This window comes from Talpa occidentalis, unplaced genomic scaffold, assembly GCF_014898055.3.
Source record: "Talpa occidentalis isolate TD23 unplaced genomic scaffold, MPIMG_talOcc4v2.1 talOcc4.7, whole genome shotgun sequence".
NCBI lineage: Eukaryota > Metazoa > Chordata > Mammalia > Eulipotyphla > Talpidae > Talpa > Talpa occidentalis.
The window spans coordinates 133,144,970-133,162,043 of record NW_023605083.1 but is presented as its reverse complement, the minus strand read 5'-3'; the positions used below and the strand labels follow the sequence as shown (position 1 = coordinate 133,162,043).

At 63.4% G+C, this 17,074-nt stretch overlaps 1 protein-coding gene across 1 annotated transcript; it reads left to right on the top strand.

Annotated features, from left to right (window-relative positions):
* Window positions 1-1,502: 1,502 nt before the first annotated feature.
* On the top strand, window positions 1,503-4,892 carry FOXJ1 (forkhead box J1). Its single transcript, XM_037493699.2, is given in 4 exon segments — window positions 1,503-1,764; window positions 1,767-1,808; window positions 1,811-1,998; window positions 3,614-4,892. Coding segments are annotated over 4 exon segments (1,260 nt in total). The 3' UTR covers window positions 4,382-4,892.
* Window positions 4,893-17,074: the final 12,182 nt, after the last annotated feature.

Sequence of the window (17,074 nt, the reverse complement as noted above, 5' to 3'; positions counted from 1 at the left end):
TGCTCCCTCCGCTGTCTGGAAAGGAGGGACAGCCCTGCCCCACCGAGGCCTCGGGAACGCAGCTCCCGGGAGCCCCGCGGGGCGGGCGCCGCTCGCCAGGCCGGGAAGACCCTCCCCCGATGCGATGCGCCCGCCGGGCGGCCAGGGCTGCGGGCGGGGCCGCGGGTGGCAGGGGCGCTGGGCCCGCCCGCCGGCCCCAGAGGCGGCAGGACGCGGGCTCGGGCGGGGCGCAGGCCGCGGAGACGAGCAGCGGAGCCGCAGCGCGCGGGGGGCGGGCCGGCGCCCCGGGCTGTCGGCTCCCGGGCCTGACCCCTCGCCGGCCCGGCCCGGCCCGGCCCGGTGCGGGTCCGAGGGCCCCGCGGCCGTCGCCCCCTCGGGGCGGCTGCACAGGCGGGGGCGGGCGCCGGGCCGCGGGGGGCAGGCGCGCGCCTCTCCGGCCTGCGCGCGGGCCGCGGGCGGGAAGGCGCGGGCGGGCGGGCGGGCGGGCGGGGCGGGCGGCGCGGGCGAGCGCGGCAGGAGCCGGGAGTTCCGAGAGTTACCGCCGGAGCGAGCGGCGAGCGCCCGCGGTCTCCTTGGAGACGTGCCGGCCAATGGCAGCCGCGGAAGCTGTTTATGGGGGCGGAGCGTCGCCATGGCAGCAGGAGAAGCCTTTGGAGCGGCTACTTAATGCCGGTCCCGGAGCCGCGGGCGCTCAGAGAGGCGCCGTCGGGCGGGGGGGCGACGAGGGCCGCTGGCAGGGCCCTCGAGCTGGGGGCAGAGAGCCGCGGGGGGCGGGAGGAACTTCTTCCAGAACCTTCCTTTGACCGGGGCTGCGCTCTGAGCCAGGTAAGGGACAGGGCGGGCCGTGGACGGCGGCACAGGGGACGTGGGTCCAGCTCGCTCTCCCAGCCGCCCCCGACGGGGTGGTGGGTGTAACGACCGACGTCCGAGGCGCTCTGGGCGCCCCCACAACTCGCGGCCTGTCCGCTCCCCTCCCCGGCGCGCTGCCCGGATCCCCTCCCCGGGACCAGACGACCCTCCTGCCCCGCCCGCGTGCGGCCCTCCCGGCCCCGGCCGCTCTCCAAGTGCGTGGGGAGGGGGAGTGTGACCTCCCGCCCCGGGAAGAAGAAGAGGGCGCGCCCCCGACGCCCCACATTCTTCCCTCGCCGGGCTGACGTCTCTGCAGCCTCCGAGAGGGGAGCGGGGCGGACCTGAGGGAGCCGGGTCCCGGGCACCGCTTCAGTTCCCAGAACTCGGCCCTAAAGCTTCCTCCCAGCGGGGGGAAGGAGCCTCGGGGGCGCCCCCTCCCCTCCCCTGGGTGGGGGAGGCTCCTCACTCGGCTGTGGCCCCGCAGGCCCCGCAGGCGCGCCGGGAGGAGCCGACCCCCAGCCCGCGGGATGGGAGCGCGCGGCCGCCAGGCGGTGTAACTGGAGCCCCGGGAGCCGGCGGTCCGGGGAGCGCGGCGGGCCACGCGCGGCTCAGCCCGTGGATGCTGACCGCCCCCTCGGAGCGTCCCCGCAGACATGGCGGAGAGCTGGCTGCGCCTCTCGGGAGCGGTGGCGGCCGAGGAGGCCGGGCCGGAGGGCGGCCTGGAGGAGCCCGACGCCCTGGATGACAGCCTGACCAGCCTGCAGTGGCTGCAGGAATTCTCCATTCTCAACGCCAAGGCCCCCGCGCTGCCCCCCGGGGGCACCGACCCCCACGGCTACCACCAGGTGCCAGGCTCGGCTGCCCCCGGCTCGCCCCTGGCGGCCGACCCCGCCTGCCTGGGGCAGCCGCACACGCCGGCAAGCCCACCTCGTCCTGCACGTCCCGGAGCGCACCCCCGGGCTGCAGGCCCCGCCCCCCGACGACGTGGACTACGCCACCAACCCGCACGTGAAGCCGCCCTACTCGTACGCCACGCTCATCTGCATGGCCATGCAGGCCAGCAAGGCCACCAAGATCACGCTGTCGGCCATCTACAAGTGGATCACCGACAACTTCTGCTACTTCCGCCACGCAGACCCCACCTGGCAGGTAGGGGTGCGGGTGGTGAGCCCCCCTCTCTCTCCCCCTGCCCGCCTCGATCACTGGACTCCACCCCAGTCCCAGGCAGTCTGCTCGGTGCAGCCTGGGGCCCTGAAGAGAGGAAGCTGTCGAGGACCGCAAGGAGCCGGGCCTGGGCCGGCCCCCCCTTAACTTCCAGAGAGGGAGGAGGGGGGCCTTCGGAGGGCGGTGGGGCGCAGACAGTGCTGGCCAAGGGGTTCAGTGAGGTTCAAGTGGCCGCTGGTCCAGCAGACCCAGCCAGCGACTGAGGCTGGACTCTGCCTGCTCATGGTCGCCTGGGGGCGGGTGATGGACTGAGGGACGCATTTTTGTCCCAAGTCCTAGAATTCCCAGACACTGCCTTGCCCAAGCACGGTTTGTGGGGCCCACTCAGAAGAGGAAGCTGGAGCACTGCCTCCTGCCAGGCTCTGTGACCAGCTTTCCAAGGTGGCTGGGGTGCAGGGGCCAAAGAGGGGTGCCGCAGGGCGTGCAGGCGGCTGTGTCCCAGTGGAAGGAGTCTGGGCCTTCCGAAAGCTCTGTCCCTGCCCCCCACCCAGGCCCTCCCCAGTTTCCTGCCTCCACCCTCCCACCCCCAGGCAACCTCCCTGGGGGGACAATTACCTGAGCCAGGTGCTTTCCACAGGGACTCTGCCTGCCGCTCTGGCTTCATGTTCCAAGTCTCCAGAACCTGACACAGAGCAGCCAAGGGGCCTGGGCCGCCATGTAAACATCCCCTCCTGGCCAGGGGTCCCTACCCACCCATGCGCCCTGCTGTCTGACCCTGGACCCTTGTCCCCCAGCATGGTCTGGACAGGACTCAGCCCCTGGGAGCGGCCTGGGCGGGATGGCGATTTCAGGTTGGGAAGGCATTGTCCTGAAGAGTCTGGCCACTAGGTATCCAGTGGGTCCAGTGGCCTGGAGGATGCCCAGCCTCTTTCCTGGGGCACCCACAGGGGCCAGGCCCAAGCTATTCTGCATTTGCTTGGGCCCTGACCCAGGGGTAGTGCCACCTGTAGCCTCAATGAGAAAGCAGAGACCCCCACCCTGCCCCACGCCTGGGAAGCCAGGCCCCGGAATAAGCACTGTGCTCTTGGCTGAGTTATAATCACCTGAGGCCTCAGGGCCTGGGGCAGGAGGAGGACCGTTGGGGGGGCAGCAGCCAGCTCCACAACCCAGGAAAGTCATCAGACCCCCCCACTCTGTCCTGCACACACACACACACCCCTGCCGACGCCCACCCCCGCCCTGTGCCCGCTCCAAACAGGCCAGCCAGCGCAGGCCGAGGGAGATGGCGGTCCAGGCCCTGGGGGAGCTGAGGTCTCTGGCCAGAGACCACAAGCGGCGGGGGTGGCACTGGAGCCACCCTGCAGCTCGGGGCTCGGATGACTGGGCAGGCAGATATCCCGGCAACAGGGAACAAAAGCCCCCCACAGCACTCCCGGCTCCGGGTGCCTGTGGCTGGTGTCCCAGAGCAGCGTCCGTCCTCCCCTGCCCCGTCGGGGTGGGGGGGGCCGCGGGTGGGGGGCGGACAAGCACCGGAGCCCCAATACCCTCTGACCCTTCGCTCACCCGGCGTCCTCTGCCTCTCGCTCTCTCCCGCGCCCAGAATTCCATCCGCCACAACCTGTCCCTGAACAAGTGCTTCATCAAGGTCCCTCGGGAGAAGGACGAGCCCGGCAAGGGGGGCTTCTGGCGAATTGACCCCCAGTACGCTGAGCGGCTACTGAGCGGGGCCTTCAAGAAGCGGCGGCTGCCCCCGGTGCACATCCACCCCGCCTTCGCCCGCCAGGCCGCGCAGGAGCCCCGCGCCGCGCCCTGGGCCGGGCCGCTGACCGTGAACACCGAGGCCCAGCAGCTGCTGCGGGAGTTCGAGGAGGCCACCGGGGAGGGGGGCTGGGGCGCGGGCGAGGGCCGGCTGGGGCACAAGCGCAAACAGCCTCTGCCCAAGCGGGTGGCCAAGGCCCCTCGGCCCCCCAGCACCCTGCTGCTGACCCAGGAGGAGCAGGGCGAGCTGGAGCCCCTCAAAGGCAACTTTGACTGGGAGGCCATCTTCGACGCCGGCGCTCTGGGCGGGGAGCTGGGCGCGCTGGAGGCCCTGGAGCTGAGCCCGCCGCTGAGCCCCGCCGCGCACGGGGACGTGGACCTCACCGTCCACGGGCGGCACATCGACTGCCCCGCCACCTGGGGGCCTCCGGCGGAGCAGGCTGCCGACAGCCTGGACTTCGACGAGACCTTCCTGGCCACGTCCTTCCTGCAGCATCCCTGGGACGAGAGCGGCAGCGGCTGCCTGCCCCCAGAGCCCCTCTTTGAGGCCGGGGACGCCAGCCTGGCCGCCGACCTGCACGACTGGGCCAGCGTGGGCGCCTTCTTGTAAGAGACCAGGCCCCGCCCCACCTCCAGACAGTGCCCGAGTCGGGGCCCAGACCGCCCCCCAACACCGGCCCACGGACCCCCTACTGTCCAGGCAGGGGCTGGGCCGGGCCTCCCGAGAGCTGGCCCCACAGGCCACACCGCCCCAGCCCGGGCGCCCTCAGATTCGAGCCCAGGAGGCTGAGAACTGGGGGCGCGGGACTAGAATCGCTGCCTCCCCTCCCCGGCCCCCCATACACACAGTGTTTCATTGGTCCTCGTGCCCCGCCCCGGGGCCGGCTAAGGCGCCCTGCACTGGGGGAGCGAGCGCAGCCTGGGGGCCTGGCCGGGCTGGGAGCGACCGCACAGGGCCGGCCCCAGAGCACTTCAGCTCCCGCTTCTCCTGCTCGCCTCCCCAGGTCTCTATCCAGAGAAAGTTCCCAGGTACAACAAATGCTAATTAGGTGACAGCAAATTAACCCCCTGGAGGCCTCTCCCGGCAAAGCCTCCCTGGGGCTGGGGTGGCAGTGGATGGGGTGGAGCTGGGGGAGGGGGGCAGAGAGAAGACAGAGCGAGGTCGGGGTGCCGGGCACGGAGATTTTCTGTAAGGCCTCTGGGGTCTTCTGGCTCCATCCCCAGAGGTGGGGCAGTGGGTTGAAGCCCTCACCTTCGAGCCCGGCAAGGCTGAGAGCAGCGGGGAGTCGGCGGTGGGGCTGGGGTCGGGGCAGCGGCGCTGCGGGGGGGAGGGGCACCGCACACTAACGTAGTGAGTAGCTGTAGCCAAGGCCTCACGGGGGTGTCTGGGGGGTGTCTAGCGCGGGCCAGCACCACGGGGACCAGGAAGGGGGAATCGCCCCCACCCCTGCCTGCACTTTTGGAGGGGAGTTTCTTCCCCCACCCTGAACCCCCCCCCACCGGCTGCGTCCCACATCCACCCTCCTGCCCCATGGGGCAATTTAACCTTTTTCATGGAAAGTTATTTACAATAAAACAATTTTTAAGAATAAAGTTTTAAAAAATTTGGAGATGGACCTGCTTGCAACTTTTGGGGGACGTGACAAGGACCGGGGTGGCTTGTTTTGGTTCCTTTGCAGGGGGGGGGGGCTTCTCTTCCCTGCCTGAAGGAGGGATGGCTGGAGGCCTGCAGGATGCCTCCCGATGACCCCCACACCTCAGTATCCCCAGGGAGAAAGGGGCCAAGAGGCAGCTGTGGGGGTTGGGGGGCATCCCTGCAGCCTGGGCCTCAGCGCCTCCATCTGCGCAATGGGGAGAAATGGCGCCCACGGCCCCTGGCGGCGTGGTCAGCGGAGGAAGCACAACCCCTTCCGGGCCCTGGGGACTCTCAAAGGCAGAGCTTGCCCGGGGCTGGGCTCTGATCCCCACTGTGAGGGCCTGCCCGGGCTCGCCTGTGTGGGCCCAGCCTGGGCCCCACTCCAGCACCTCCCCCTCGGCCCTCTCCCCCAGGGACTGGGTATGAGGACGGAGGGCCTCACCCTGAGGGGCCCACTTCCCATCCTGGTGTTGCTCCCACAGCCAGACGCCTTCCCGCCCCAGCCCAGAAGGCCACCGGGAAAGTCGAGGTACCCAGGCCCTACTCACCCACTCACACTCCGTGAGGAGCCAGCCCACCGGCGGTCTATAGGGAAACTGAGGCAGAGGAGATACGCGTTGGCATCTTTAATCCCCTCACCCCAATTTTGCCTGGTACCCCCTCTACACACACACACACACACACACACACACAAATGGGCACTGTCCTGCCCAGCCTCCCCCACAGACCTCCTTCTCCCCAATCCCTTTTCTTTCCCTTCACTCAAGCTCGGCCCCAGGCCAAGCTGGCATTCCCCCTGCTAACTTGCTGCTTTCACTTGTTAATTATTCCAAATATTTCAGAAGGGCACACACATGGCAGGGCCAGGGGGCTGTGGCCTCGCGGAGCCCAGAAGCCAGCCCATCCCCTTGCACAGTTGGCCAGCCCTGCCCGAGCCTCCCTTCGCCGGCTCTCCTCTCTGCCCCACCCCCACCATCCCTCCTGTCCAGGGCCCCCAGCCTCCAGGGTCTCCGATGGTGCCCAGGATCAGCCTCCAACCCCGGCCGCAGGGGATACGGTCTAGACAGACAGGTGGACACGCCGCTTGGCCGCTCCTAACCCTCTGCCGGGGCCCGGCCAGGGCCAGTGGCAGAGGGGCAAGGTCAGGGGCAGAACCGCCCCACTAGGTGAGTGAAAGCCGAAGTCCCTGGTTGCACGAAAGACTCCCCCGGTGGGACCAGAGTCTGGGGGTGGCACCCAGGCATCAGCATTTTTAAAGGTCCCCAGATGCTTTCAATCTGCAGCCAAAGCCTAGACGGAGACTCTGAAAGGAAGACGTGGCTCCAGCATCCCCGAGCTCCCCTCCCTGAGCCTTGGCGGGGGGCTTTCTGGAGAAGATGCTCCCTGGGCTCCTGGCAGTCCCTGAGAGATGCGGTGCGCCCTTCCACCACGAGCTGCAGACACGGAGGTCCACGGCACCGGGCACTTGAGGGCATGTCCTTAGAAGAGGGCCCTGCCGCATCCCCACGCCCCGTCATGGCCACTTGCGTGGACCCCCTGAACGCCTGCCCACCCCGTGGCCTGGTCTGGGGCCTGGGTCCAGCACCCTGTGTTGAAGGGGAAGGGGACTTCGAGTTCCAGACCCACGTTCTCTGCTCAAGTTCCTCCTTTCGCCCCCACCTGAAACCCGCCCTTGAGTAACAGGCCCCTGAGCCACCCCATTCTAGGGGTTGGGGGAGCCCCTTCCCAAGCAAGTAGCCACGTCTGTCCCCTAACTTGCTGCCTTTTCCCCATTCTCCCTCGTGCAAGGGGGACGGGCAGGCGCTTGGACCTGAGAGGGCCTCCCCTCCCGCCGGGCACATCCTGTTCCAGGGGACCCGCCACCCCCTCCCCTTCCAGGACTCTTGGGATGTCTGGAAGGCCCTGGGCATTCCCGGCAACCCTGAGTCCTATGCTTTGCTGAAACAAACAGGCCAGGCCTCCTGCAGGCTGGGCAGGAACTGCTCCCCCCCAACCCAGCCCAGGCACCCCCGGGCCCCAGGCTTTCGGAAGGAAGAGGGTGAGCCGGAGGGCAGGAGGGGGAGAGTGGTCAGGAGTCAGGTCCTTCCATCCTGGGCTGCGGCCCAAAGGTAAACAGGTGTATTTGGACTCCTGGCAGGGGGGAGTGGGCCTCTGGGGCAGGCCCAGGCCTGCCGGGGGCGGGGGTGTGGGGAGGGGCCTGCGTTAACAATGGCCACGGGAGCCCAGCCCAGGTCCTGCTGACACATTCTTGTGTGATGAAGAGGAAAACACAGGTGACAGGGGAGGGGAGGCGCCCGGGGGCAGGGGAGGGGGCTTCCAGAGGCCTTCCTCGTCCTCCTGACCAGAGTGAGCTGGGGAGGCGCATGGAAGCCCTGGGGGGTCACCTTCCTCCTGGGGCACAGGCACAGGTGACACAGGTCAGAGCCACCGAGATGGGCATGCTGGGACTTGAACTTCCCCATGTGCGTCAGGAACAGGCAGGCACCAGCTGGAGGGCACTGCCCCCCAGAAACCAACCAGTGGGAGCAGCAGGGCAGGGAGAGGTGGGGTACACATTAACCAAGATGGGACAACAGTGCTGACGGCCGCCTCCCGCTAGAGCCCCCTGGCCCTGCTGATGGGAGTGGGGAGCACCTGGTGTGAGCCCCAGCCCCTCCCCGTGAAGCAAGCGCCAGGAAAGCCAGCGTCCCAGGAACTGGGTGGCAGCCTCTTGCGAGCAGCCCACCCCGCCCAGACCCTGGCCCTCTGGGCCCTCACACCAGGCTGTTTGCCCAGGGAATTAAGCTGAGGCTGGGAGACTGTCGATTGTTCTCCTCCCCTCCCAGCCACCCACTGACTTTGCCAATGGCCTGGCCCCTTGGCGCCCCCCTCCCCCAGTTCCTGCCTCACGCTGGGCATCCAGCCCTGTCCCCATCCCCCGGCTCTCTAACTTGCTTTCAGTGGCCTGCGACCCTGCCTTGGCAGGGAAGGTGAGGGGGGCCCGAGTGCCTTCCAGACCCTGCCTTCCGGTGCCCAGGGCCCAGAAGCCCCCAGTCTGCAGACCCCAGGGCAGAAAACCTGCCCATCTCGCTCATTCCTGCGCTCACAGCCTCGAGCTTCTCCAACGCTGATGGAATGAATGAACAAATGCAGGAAATGCGGCTGGGCCTCCATAAAGGGTGGAACAGCAGCTAAGACCTTGGCAAAGGCGACTGCAGGCAGGAAACACCCAGGAGGCCGGGGGCTGCAGAGGGGCCTGGGCCTGGGCACCCGTGCTGGAGAGAACATTCCTGCCAGGGCAACGTCAAGGAATGCCCAGGTGCCCTGTTCTGGAAACAGTGAGGGGCCTGCGTGCTGACTCTGTGGGTCTGGGTGGGGTCACGAGGGAGCCCGTGGGCCCTGAATACCTGCAGAAGCTGAGTGGGCTGAGTGGCTGGAGTGAGCCCAGGGAGGAGGGAGGAAGGGGGCACAGTGAGGAAGAAGAAACGGTTCTCAACGCCCCCGGGGCCCAGGTCCTGAGAATGAGGACCACAGAGCACCCAGGGGTAGGGCTGGCATGGAGAAACTGACGCTCAAGCCTCCGCCATCTCTTATTACCCCACCCAAGCCCACAGGGCCTCTTGCCCATTTGCACCCCAAGTCACCAGGACAGAGTTGTGGCCAGCTCAGCATGCCTGCAGGTCCCACCCCACTGCGCGCCAGGACAGACCCTGGGGTCACAGAGTCTGACACCCCTAGAGCCCTGGCAGCCCAGGCCAGAAGATCTGTGGGAGCCTGAGAGCCCCCCATTCCTGGCATTTGGCTAAATCACCCCTGACTTGGTGGGGACTGCCTGGGAGGCTGGGTCAGGAGCTGGTGTTGACCCACGAGGCCAGGTGGGCTGGACCACGGGTCAAGGCCAGTTTTGGAGGGGGGGTGTCAGGGGTGTGGGCGGCTGGCCCTCACAGCGGGCTGGGATTCGACCCCCATCCCCGCGCCTCGGTGCCCTGTTTCGTGGGGGCTGTACTGAGGGGAGTGGGACTTGAAGAAGGAATCCCAGCAATGGGGCGGGCACTCAGCCAAACGCTGTCCACCAGCTGGGCCCATGCACTCCCCTTAAGGAGGGTGGGTCATGAAGAGAGGGGAAGCCACACCCTGCCCACCTGAGCAGCCTGACCTCTGGTATCTCATCCCTAACTCTGAAGTGCAGTGACCCCATGGCCTGATGGGAGTCACAGCCCGTTGTGACCCAGAAGGGAAACCTGCCTGCACTTGTCTTGAACTTTGACCTCTGCCAGACTCCCATCCAGCTCCTAGTTTCCAGTAGCCTCCCAGACCCGTCCATGTAGGTGACTAGAGGTGACTGCCAGGGGCCCTGGGAAGGGGCATTACTGCCTAAGAGAACGTGCAGCTGAAGGATGAGAACACTGGCCCAGGCCTGGGAAATGCAGGCCAGGAGGCGCAGGCACAGACGGGTACCTGGTAAGGTCACCGGTGAATAATAGTAAATAAAATGGTGCCAATTTGGGGGGAGGGAGAAGAGGACGGTGGCCTTAGCTCTGGCCTGTGGCCGTCACCCCAAGTTACTCAATGGACACAGCAGAGACCGTTTGTGGATTCCAGAAACTGGAAGAACAAACCCAGGGCTAAGACAGAGTCCCTGGGGCCACCCCAATGAAAGTAGAAGCTAAAGTCCTAGCACATGGAATCTTCCAGAACTGAGACTGAGGGGGAACAGAGAACATGGAGGAGGACCAGTGTTAGGGCAGGAGGGAGCCTGGTGTCCTCCCAGCTCCCTCCCTGAAGGCCCCGCCCCAGACCCTGCGGAGAGCCAGCCCGCAGGAGCAGGAAGAGAGCTGGCACTGGTCCAGGAGGGCCCTGGCCTCCTGAGGGGCATTTCATTAGCACCGTGGGGCAGAACCCAGAGTGAGCAGGCAGCAAATTCAGCTGCAAAATGGGGAGAAAAGCAGGAGACTGTGGACAGTGGTGAAGACAGGCCTAGGAAAGCTTTTATTTAACGGTGGGGATGGGCGTGGGTTTGGAGGAGAGAGGGGCTTGCTGGGAAAGGATAGACCTCGATGCTGCGGGATGGGAATTTGGGAGGGGGGGAGAGTGGGAGGAGCGAAGCAGGGGCCTTCCGGACGATGGGAGCAGGTGGAAGAGGGTCGGGGTAGTAGAGGAGGCACAAAGGTGAACTCCAGTCCCAGCCCAGTGGGGAGGGAAGCTGAAAGGGGTGGGGTGAGGCTGTGTTGGGGTGGCAAGAGGATGTGCGGGGCTCCAGTTGGGGGCAGCCTGTTGGAGGGTAAGGAGGTAAGAGGGCTCTGGAGTAACCTGGCAGGGCACTCAGGAGCCAGGGGAGATGCAAGGTGGAAGCTTCTGGAAAGGGTACATAGGAAGTGCCTGTTTTGAGAACCTGAATGTCTAAGCATGTAGTAAATTCTCCTATTTGTTTGCTAGTTCAGCTGGCTACAAAATTGTATGTTAAAATTGCCCTCAAAACTTGAAGGCACAGCCATCAGCATCCGGTGCTGCTGTCAGGCCCCAGCTCCCTCTGCATCTTTGATCTGTTCCCCTCTCTGAGGAAAGGCTAGGGTCTTCACTGGCTGGGAGTGCGGGGGTGGCGCACCCTGGTGGGCCTTTTGCTTGGTTCACTGTGATGGTCCCTCGCTGCAATGGGACCTCCGAATCTGAGAAATGGTTTACAATTGTTTTTTGTTTGTTTCAAATTCTCTATTGATAATTTCCTTCGCAGCCTTTTCTCTGAAACTATTGCCTCGCCCGCTGCTCCCCTCAGCAGTGTCTTTGGTCAGTCTGCCTGTTCTGCTCCCTGCTTTGTCTCTGGTGAATCCTCTCACCCTCCAGCGCCTCTGAACTGTACCCCAATTTTTGTATAAATAAATAAATCTTTTTTAAAAATGAAACTACTATTCCAGATGTTAAACATCCCTGTCATTTCCTAGCACTTCATCTTTTTATTTGTTTCTTGGAAATCACCTCTGCTTTAGCTTATAGCCCTGTTATAGGAATTTCCTATTTCTGTAATCATATTTTAATTTCCAAAACCTCCGTTATCTTTGACCTCCCCCCATTTTTATATAGCCCCCCATGCTTGGCCCCCAGTTGTAATATCCTATTGACTTTCTGAATATACAGAGATTGATGTTTTCTTCTGATTTTCTGCCCTGTCTCCTGTTCCTACAGGGTCTTTTTTTTTTTTTTTAAGATTTATTTATACAAGAACTGGGGTACAGGCCAGAGGCACAGGAGGGTGACAGAATTCACTAGAGACAGAGCAGGGAGCAGAACAGGCAGACAGACCAAAAACACTGCTGATGGGAGCAGCAGGCGAGACAGGAGAGGTTTGCTGCACCATGTGGGACTCTCCCTGGCTGGCCAGGAATTGAATCCGTGCTGCAGAGGCTGCAGATTGCTTCACACCACTGTGCTCAACCCACTGTGCCACCAGGGAGGCCCCCTACAGGGTCTTTTAATTAATTTAATTTCTTTGGTTTCTTGCCTTCAGGTGCAAGACTTTCCTCAAATGTCTGCTCGTCCTATCTCTAAGTTCATATTTAAGATTGAAGCACTGAAAAGCTGCTGGTGCTCTTGGCAAGTAGGGGCATTCGGTCAGCCAGCGTTCACTTACAGACATCCTGACATTTATGTGTGCGTGTGTGGGGGGGATGGGAGGTCCTAATGGCCAGCATCAGATTTTTCTCCCTGAGACCATTTTATTTTTTTAAAGTTTTTTTTTTAAAAGATTTATTTTATTTATACAAGAGCTGGGGTACAGGCCAGATGTGCGGGAGGGTGAGAGGATTCACCAGAGACAGAGTGGGGAACAGAATAGGCAGACTGACGAAATACACTGCTGAGGGGAGCAGCAGGCGAGACAGGAGAGGTCTGCTGCGCCGTGTGGGATTCTCACTGGCCGGGATCAAACCTGTGCTGCAGAGGCTGCAGACAGCTTCACAGTGTGGCACTCAACTGCCTGCGCCACCAGGGAGGCCCCATTTTATTTTAAAGATTTATTTATTTATGCATACAAGACTGGGGTACAGGCCAGAGGTGGGGGGGTGAGAGGATTCACCAGAGACAGAGTGGGGAGCAGAACAGGCAGACTGAATGAAATACACAGCTGAGGGGAGCAGCGGGGAGACAGGAGAGGTCTGCTGCGCCATGTGGGTAGCTCCCTGACCGGGATCGAACTCGTGCTGCAGTGGCTGTGGACAGCTTCACAGGTTGCATCTTAACCCCTGTACCACCAGGGAAGACGAAGACCATTTTATTATTATTATTATTTTTAAAGATTTATTTATACAAGCACTGGGTACAGTCAGAAGCACGGGAGGGTGAAAGAATTCACCAGAGCCAGAGCAGGGAGCAGAAAGAGGCAGACTGACGAAGTACACTGCTGAGGGGAGCAGCGGGCAGCAGGAGAGGTCTGCGCGCCATGTGGGACCCTCCTCTGGTGGTCGGGGAGCAGCCGGGGATCAAACCGGCGCTGCAGAGGCTGCTGGCAGCTTCGCAACCCAGTGCTCAACCGCTGCGCCACCGGGAAGGCCCTAGACCATTTTATTATTTCAGAGAAAAATCTTTCAAACTTTTTCAGAAGCGCCTGAGGCGAACATGGTGGTTTCTGGGCCAGGAGAGGGGCCTGGGGTCTGTTTTTCAGGATGTAGACTTTCACCTAATCTCCTGGTTTTCAGGCTAGTGTTTCGTGTCTATCGCCAGAGCCTGGATCAGCTGCCTTGGAACAAGTCTCCAGTCTGTTTGGAGAAGGGCTGGAAGGTGGGCTCAGGGGTTTGCTCTGTTCACAAAGTTCACCTTTGGGTTCTGGCCTTGGGCAGGATCTCAGGAGAAAGTCGCCCCACTTCTTTTCAGCACCTCCTTGCGTGGTGGACCCCCAGGAGGCAAGCCCTGGACTCATCTAGATTGGTTTTCCTCTTCTTCCTCATCTGTTCTCAGACTACATTTGTTGAAATCTCTCATCAGCTGTCATCTCCTCTCCCCTTGTGGTTTTTGATGTCAGTACACATAGAAATGTGCCTCTTTCTTATTGAGGTAAAACTCACAATCACGTGCTCAGATCTTTGGCATATGGCACAGTCAGTGTTGATGCCTACACAGCAAGACACAGAAAGGGCTCCACTCCTGAAACACCCAGCACTTGCTGGATTTCCGTCGCTACCAATCAGGTTTGCCTCTTCTAGAAGTTCATCTAAATGGCACACTGTACTTTGGGTTTGGCGTCTTCCACTCAGCCTGTTCTTTGGAAATTTAGTGCACTGTTGCATGCCTCCCTAGAGTGTTCTTTTTCATGGCTGAGTAGTATTCCACCGAACGCCCACAGCAGTGCCTGTCGTCCCTCTCCCCCAGACCCCTCTACCTATTCTTGAAAACCCAGTCCACACAGCTGTGCCTCCCCAGGTCTCCCACCTGCGCAGGTGGCTGGGGCTGTTTCCCCCAGGGCAGGCCCCGATTCTCCCTCCTGTAGCCCACATCCCAGGGCCTTCAGTGCACCCAATTCCCGAAGGCCCCAAGAGCACTATCTTTCCTGCAAACGTAGCCAGCACAGGGCCAGGACGCAGGATCCAAGGCGGCAGCCCGGGGGCGGCCTCTGCTCTATCACCGCCCCCCACCTGATTAAGAAATGACTGAACCTGCGCCCCCCAGGGTCCTGGAGAGGAGGCAAGCGTGGGGGCGCTCCCGGCCTCTGCCCCCAGGCCAAGGAAAGCGGCTGCTTCCCGGCTGCCCCCCAAGTCGCGGGCGGCCAGGACGGCGCTTGGAGGCCCCGGCCCCGGGAAGCGCTGAGTCACCTTCGGGCCGCGGCCCCGGGGAGCCAGGTCTGGCGGCTGCGGGGCTGCGGGGCGGCGGCGCGGGCTGCCAGGGCGCGGGGGCTGCGGGATGGAGCTCAGGGGCCCAGGGCCCGGGGAGCCAGGCTTTCGGGGCGCGGGCGGCTGGTGGCGTGCAGGGCAGCGCCGTAGCCGCGCGCCCGGGGCTGCGGGGGCGCGCGGGGGGCCGCTCTCCCGGGTGCGGGGCGCACGGCCCACCCGGGCGGCGGGGCTGCGGGAGGGGGCACGGGGGCGCCCCGGGGCTGGGGCGCGCGGCCGTCGGCGTCCGGCGTCCTCGGCTGCCGAGTGCGGGACCGAAAGGCCGCGGGCGCCCGCGGCTGGGGTCCCCGCCGAGACCCCGCTTCCCGGGGCGGTCGGGGGCGGGGCCGGGGGCGCGCGGGGAGCCCCAGCCACCGCCTCTGCCGCCCCCCCTCTCCCGCACGCCCGCAGCGCCCCGCTGGCCCCGACGCTGCTCCCCCACCCACCGTCCGTCGGCCTCTGGCCTCCCTCCCTGGCGCCCCCGACCTTCCGGCAGGTTCCAGCCCCCGGGGCGCCCCCTCGCGGCCCCCGGCGCCCTCTGGCTCCCGCCACGCGCCCGACCCCCCGGGCCCGGGTTCCGCCCAGCGCGGGCAGCGCCCCCGGCGGGTCCCCTCGGCCCGCACCGGGGCCCCGCGCGGGGAGGCGGGCGCGGCCGAGGAGACGACCCTGGGGTTTCCTCAGACCCTCGGGTTTCCTCAGACGGTTTCCCGGAGTCGGCCAGGGGCCCGCCAGGCGTGCGCGTGTGAAACGGGGTTGAGGGAAGGGGCGTGTGTGCGCGCGCGTGTGCGCGCGCGTGTGTGCGGGAGTCGCTGACCGTCCTCTGGACTCCCCGCGCCGGCCCTGCCCGCCAGGCGGTCACCCCGGCCTCAGGAACAAACCCCGCCTCCCCGAGCCCAGCGGACACCAACTGAAAAGCTGCTGGGCGCGGTTCGCAGGTGGTCAGCCAGGCAGGTGCCCCGGCGCCCAGGGGCCCTGGAGGGTCTGTGACAGCAGCAAGGAGGAGCTGGGTCCCTCCCTGCCCACCCGCTCACGCTGGGGTCCAGGGGGCCCCTGGCCAGACTGGGGTCTTCAGGCCCTGTCGCTTACTGTACTCGGGCTGATTTCGAGGGGCCCTCCCCCGGCTGGAGTCACACAGCTGGCGCGGGCGGGGCTGGCAGTAGAGAGGCCCCACTCACCTCTACCTGTGGGGGGGCGCCCCCTCTTATCCCCCCCTGCAGTGCCAGCTGATTGCACAGGAACCCACCCCATGGGAAGTGGGACCACAGCCAGGCTCCCACCTGCTCCACGCCCCTCTCCAGAGCCTGCCTGGGGGGACTGTGGGGGAGGGAGGCGGGGCGCCAGAGAGTGGGGGGCAGTGCATGGCTGTGATGGTCAGGGTAGCGCAAGGCTACCCTGCAAGGCCCAATGACCTCCTGCCCCCGCTGCCCCACTCTGGGCTCATCCCCTGGTCCTCCCTCCGTGCCCCTGCTCGATTTTGTGGTCACCCACTCATTTATTTGTTCATCACGGATTTGTTGGAAACCCTCTCTGTAGGCCAAGCCTGGCTGGGGGCGTGGTGGGGGCAGTTCTTTAAAGGCTTGCCCAGGTCTGCCCAGTATCCACTGACACCCTCAGCCCAGCAGCCTAGATTTTTCTGCTCCTTCTGTCACCCAACTGTGAAACCAGTTGCCCCAGGCCAGCCTTTGATCTGCCCTCAGCAGGGCTCCCAAGGGTGCCCCTAGCCTGGCGTCTCCTCCACTCAGCTTCTGCTTGTGAGGTCCTTCTTCTCCTGGGCAGTGAGCCCACACTCTTGCAACCTTGATGGCTCCGCCTTTGGCCCGCCTTCTGCAGTATCACACTTTGCCTCCATCCCTCCAGAGGGCTTGGTTCCCTGTGGACAGCCCCAGCCTCTTTGAGGGCCTGAGTTCAAACCAGTTGGCTTAGCATATTCCACTTGCTGTTGTGAAAATGATTTCAAAGTTCACCTGAAAAAAAAAAAAATAAACAAAATGAGAATATCTAGGAAAAATTTTTTAAAGATTTATTTATTTATGCGTACAAGAACTGGGGTGTAGGCCAGAGTTATGGGGGGTGAGAGGATTCACCAGAGACAGAGTAGGGAGCAGAACAGGCAGATGTACTGAAATCCACTGCTGAGGGGAGCAGCAGGTGTGAGTGGTCTGCTGTACCATGTGGGTAGCTCCCTGGCCTGGCAGGGATCAAACTCTGGCCTGCCAGGGATCAAACTCAGGCTGCAGTGGCTGGTGATAGCTTAATAGCACTGAGACTTTAACCCCTTCACCACCAGGGAGACTTGCATCCTATTTTAAATGTTTGGAACTCCAGGCAACATACACTTCTATGATCTGCTTTTGTGGTTATTTACATCATAGCAGACGCATTTTCAGGCCAGGCCAGGCAACACTAATTTGGACAAATTATACATCCGATTCCTCAGAAAGAGCACAAAGTCTGGGGTTAGGATGTAGCAAACTACAAAACAGTTGAAGGGGAGAAATTCTCTCCCTCTGCTGGCAGGAGAATCTCTGAGTGGGTAGTGGGGGGCTGGGTTGTGCCTGGCACCTTTGTGGTGTCTGAAAGTTTGAGAATGAAAACCAGGGCTTCTGAAGCTGCAGCTGAAATATCACTTGCTCCTCTTGCTTAAGTAGAGTAATGCGCTGAGTCTAGGTTGGGAATTAGAGCCAATCTCTGCTGGGTTGAGAATAAGCTCATCTTTTCCTTCTGTTTGCCTTTCAGTAGATGTGGTTGTCGTAAATACAACCTGCTTTTCACAATGAATTTTCTTGCAAAATCAGTTTCGCAGCTTTGCATAACAACACAGCTTCTGAGCTCTCTA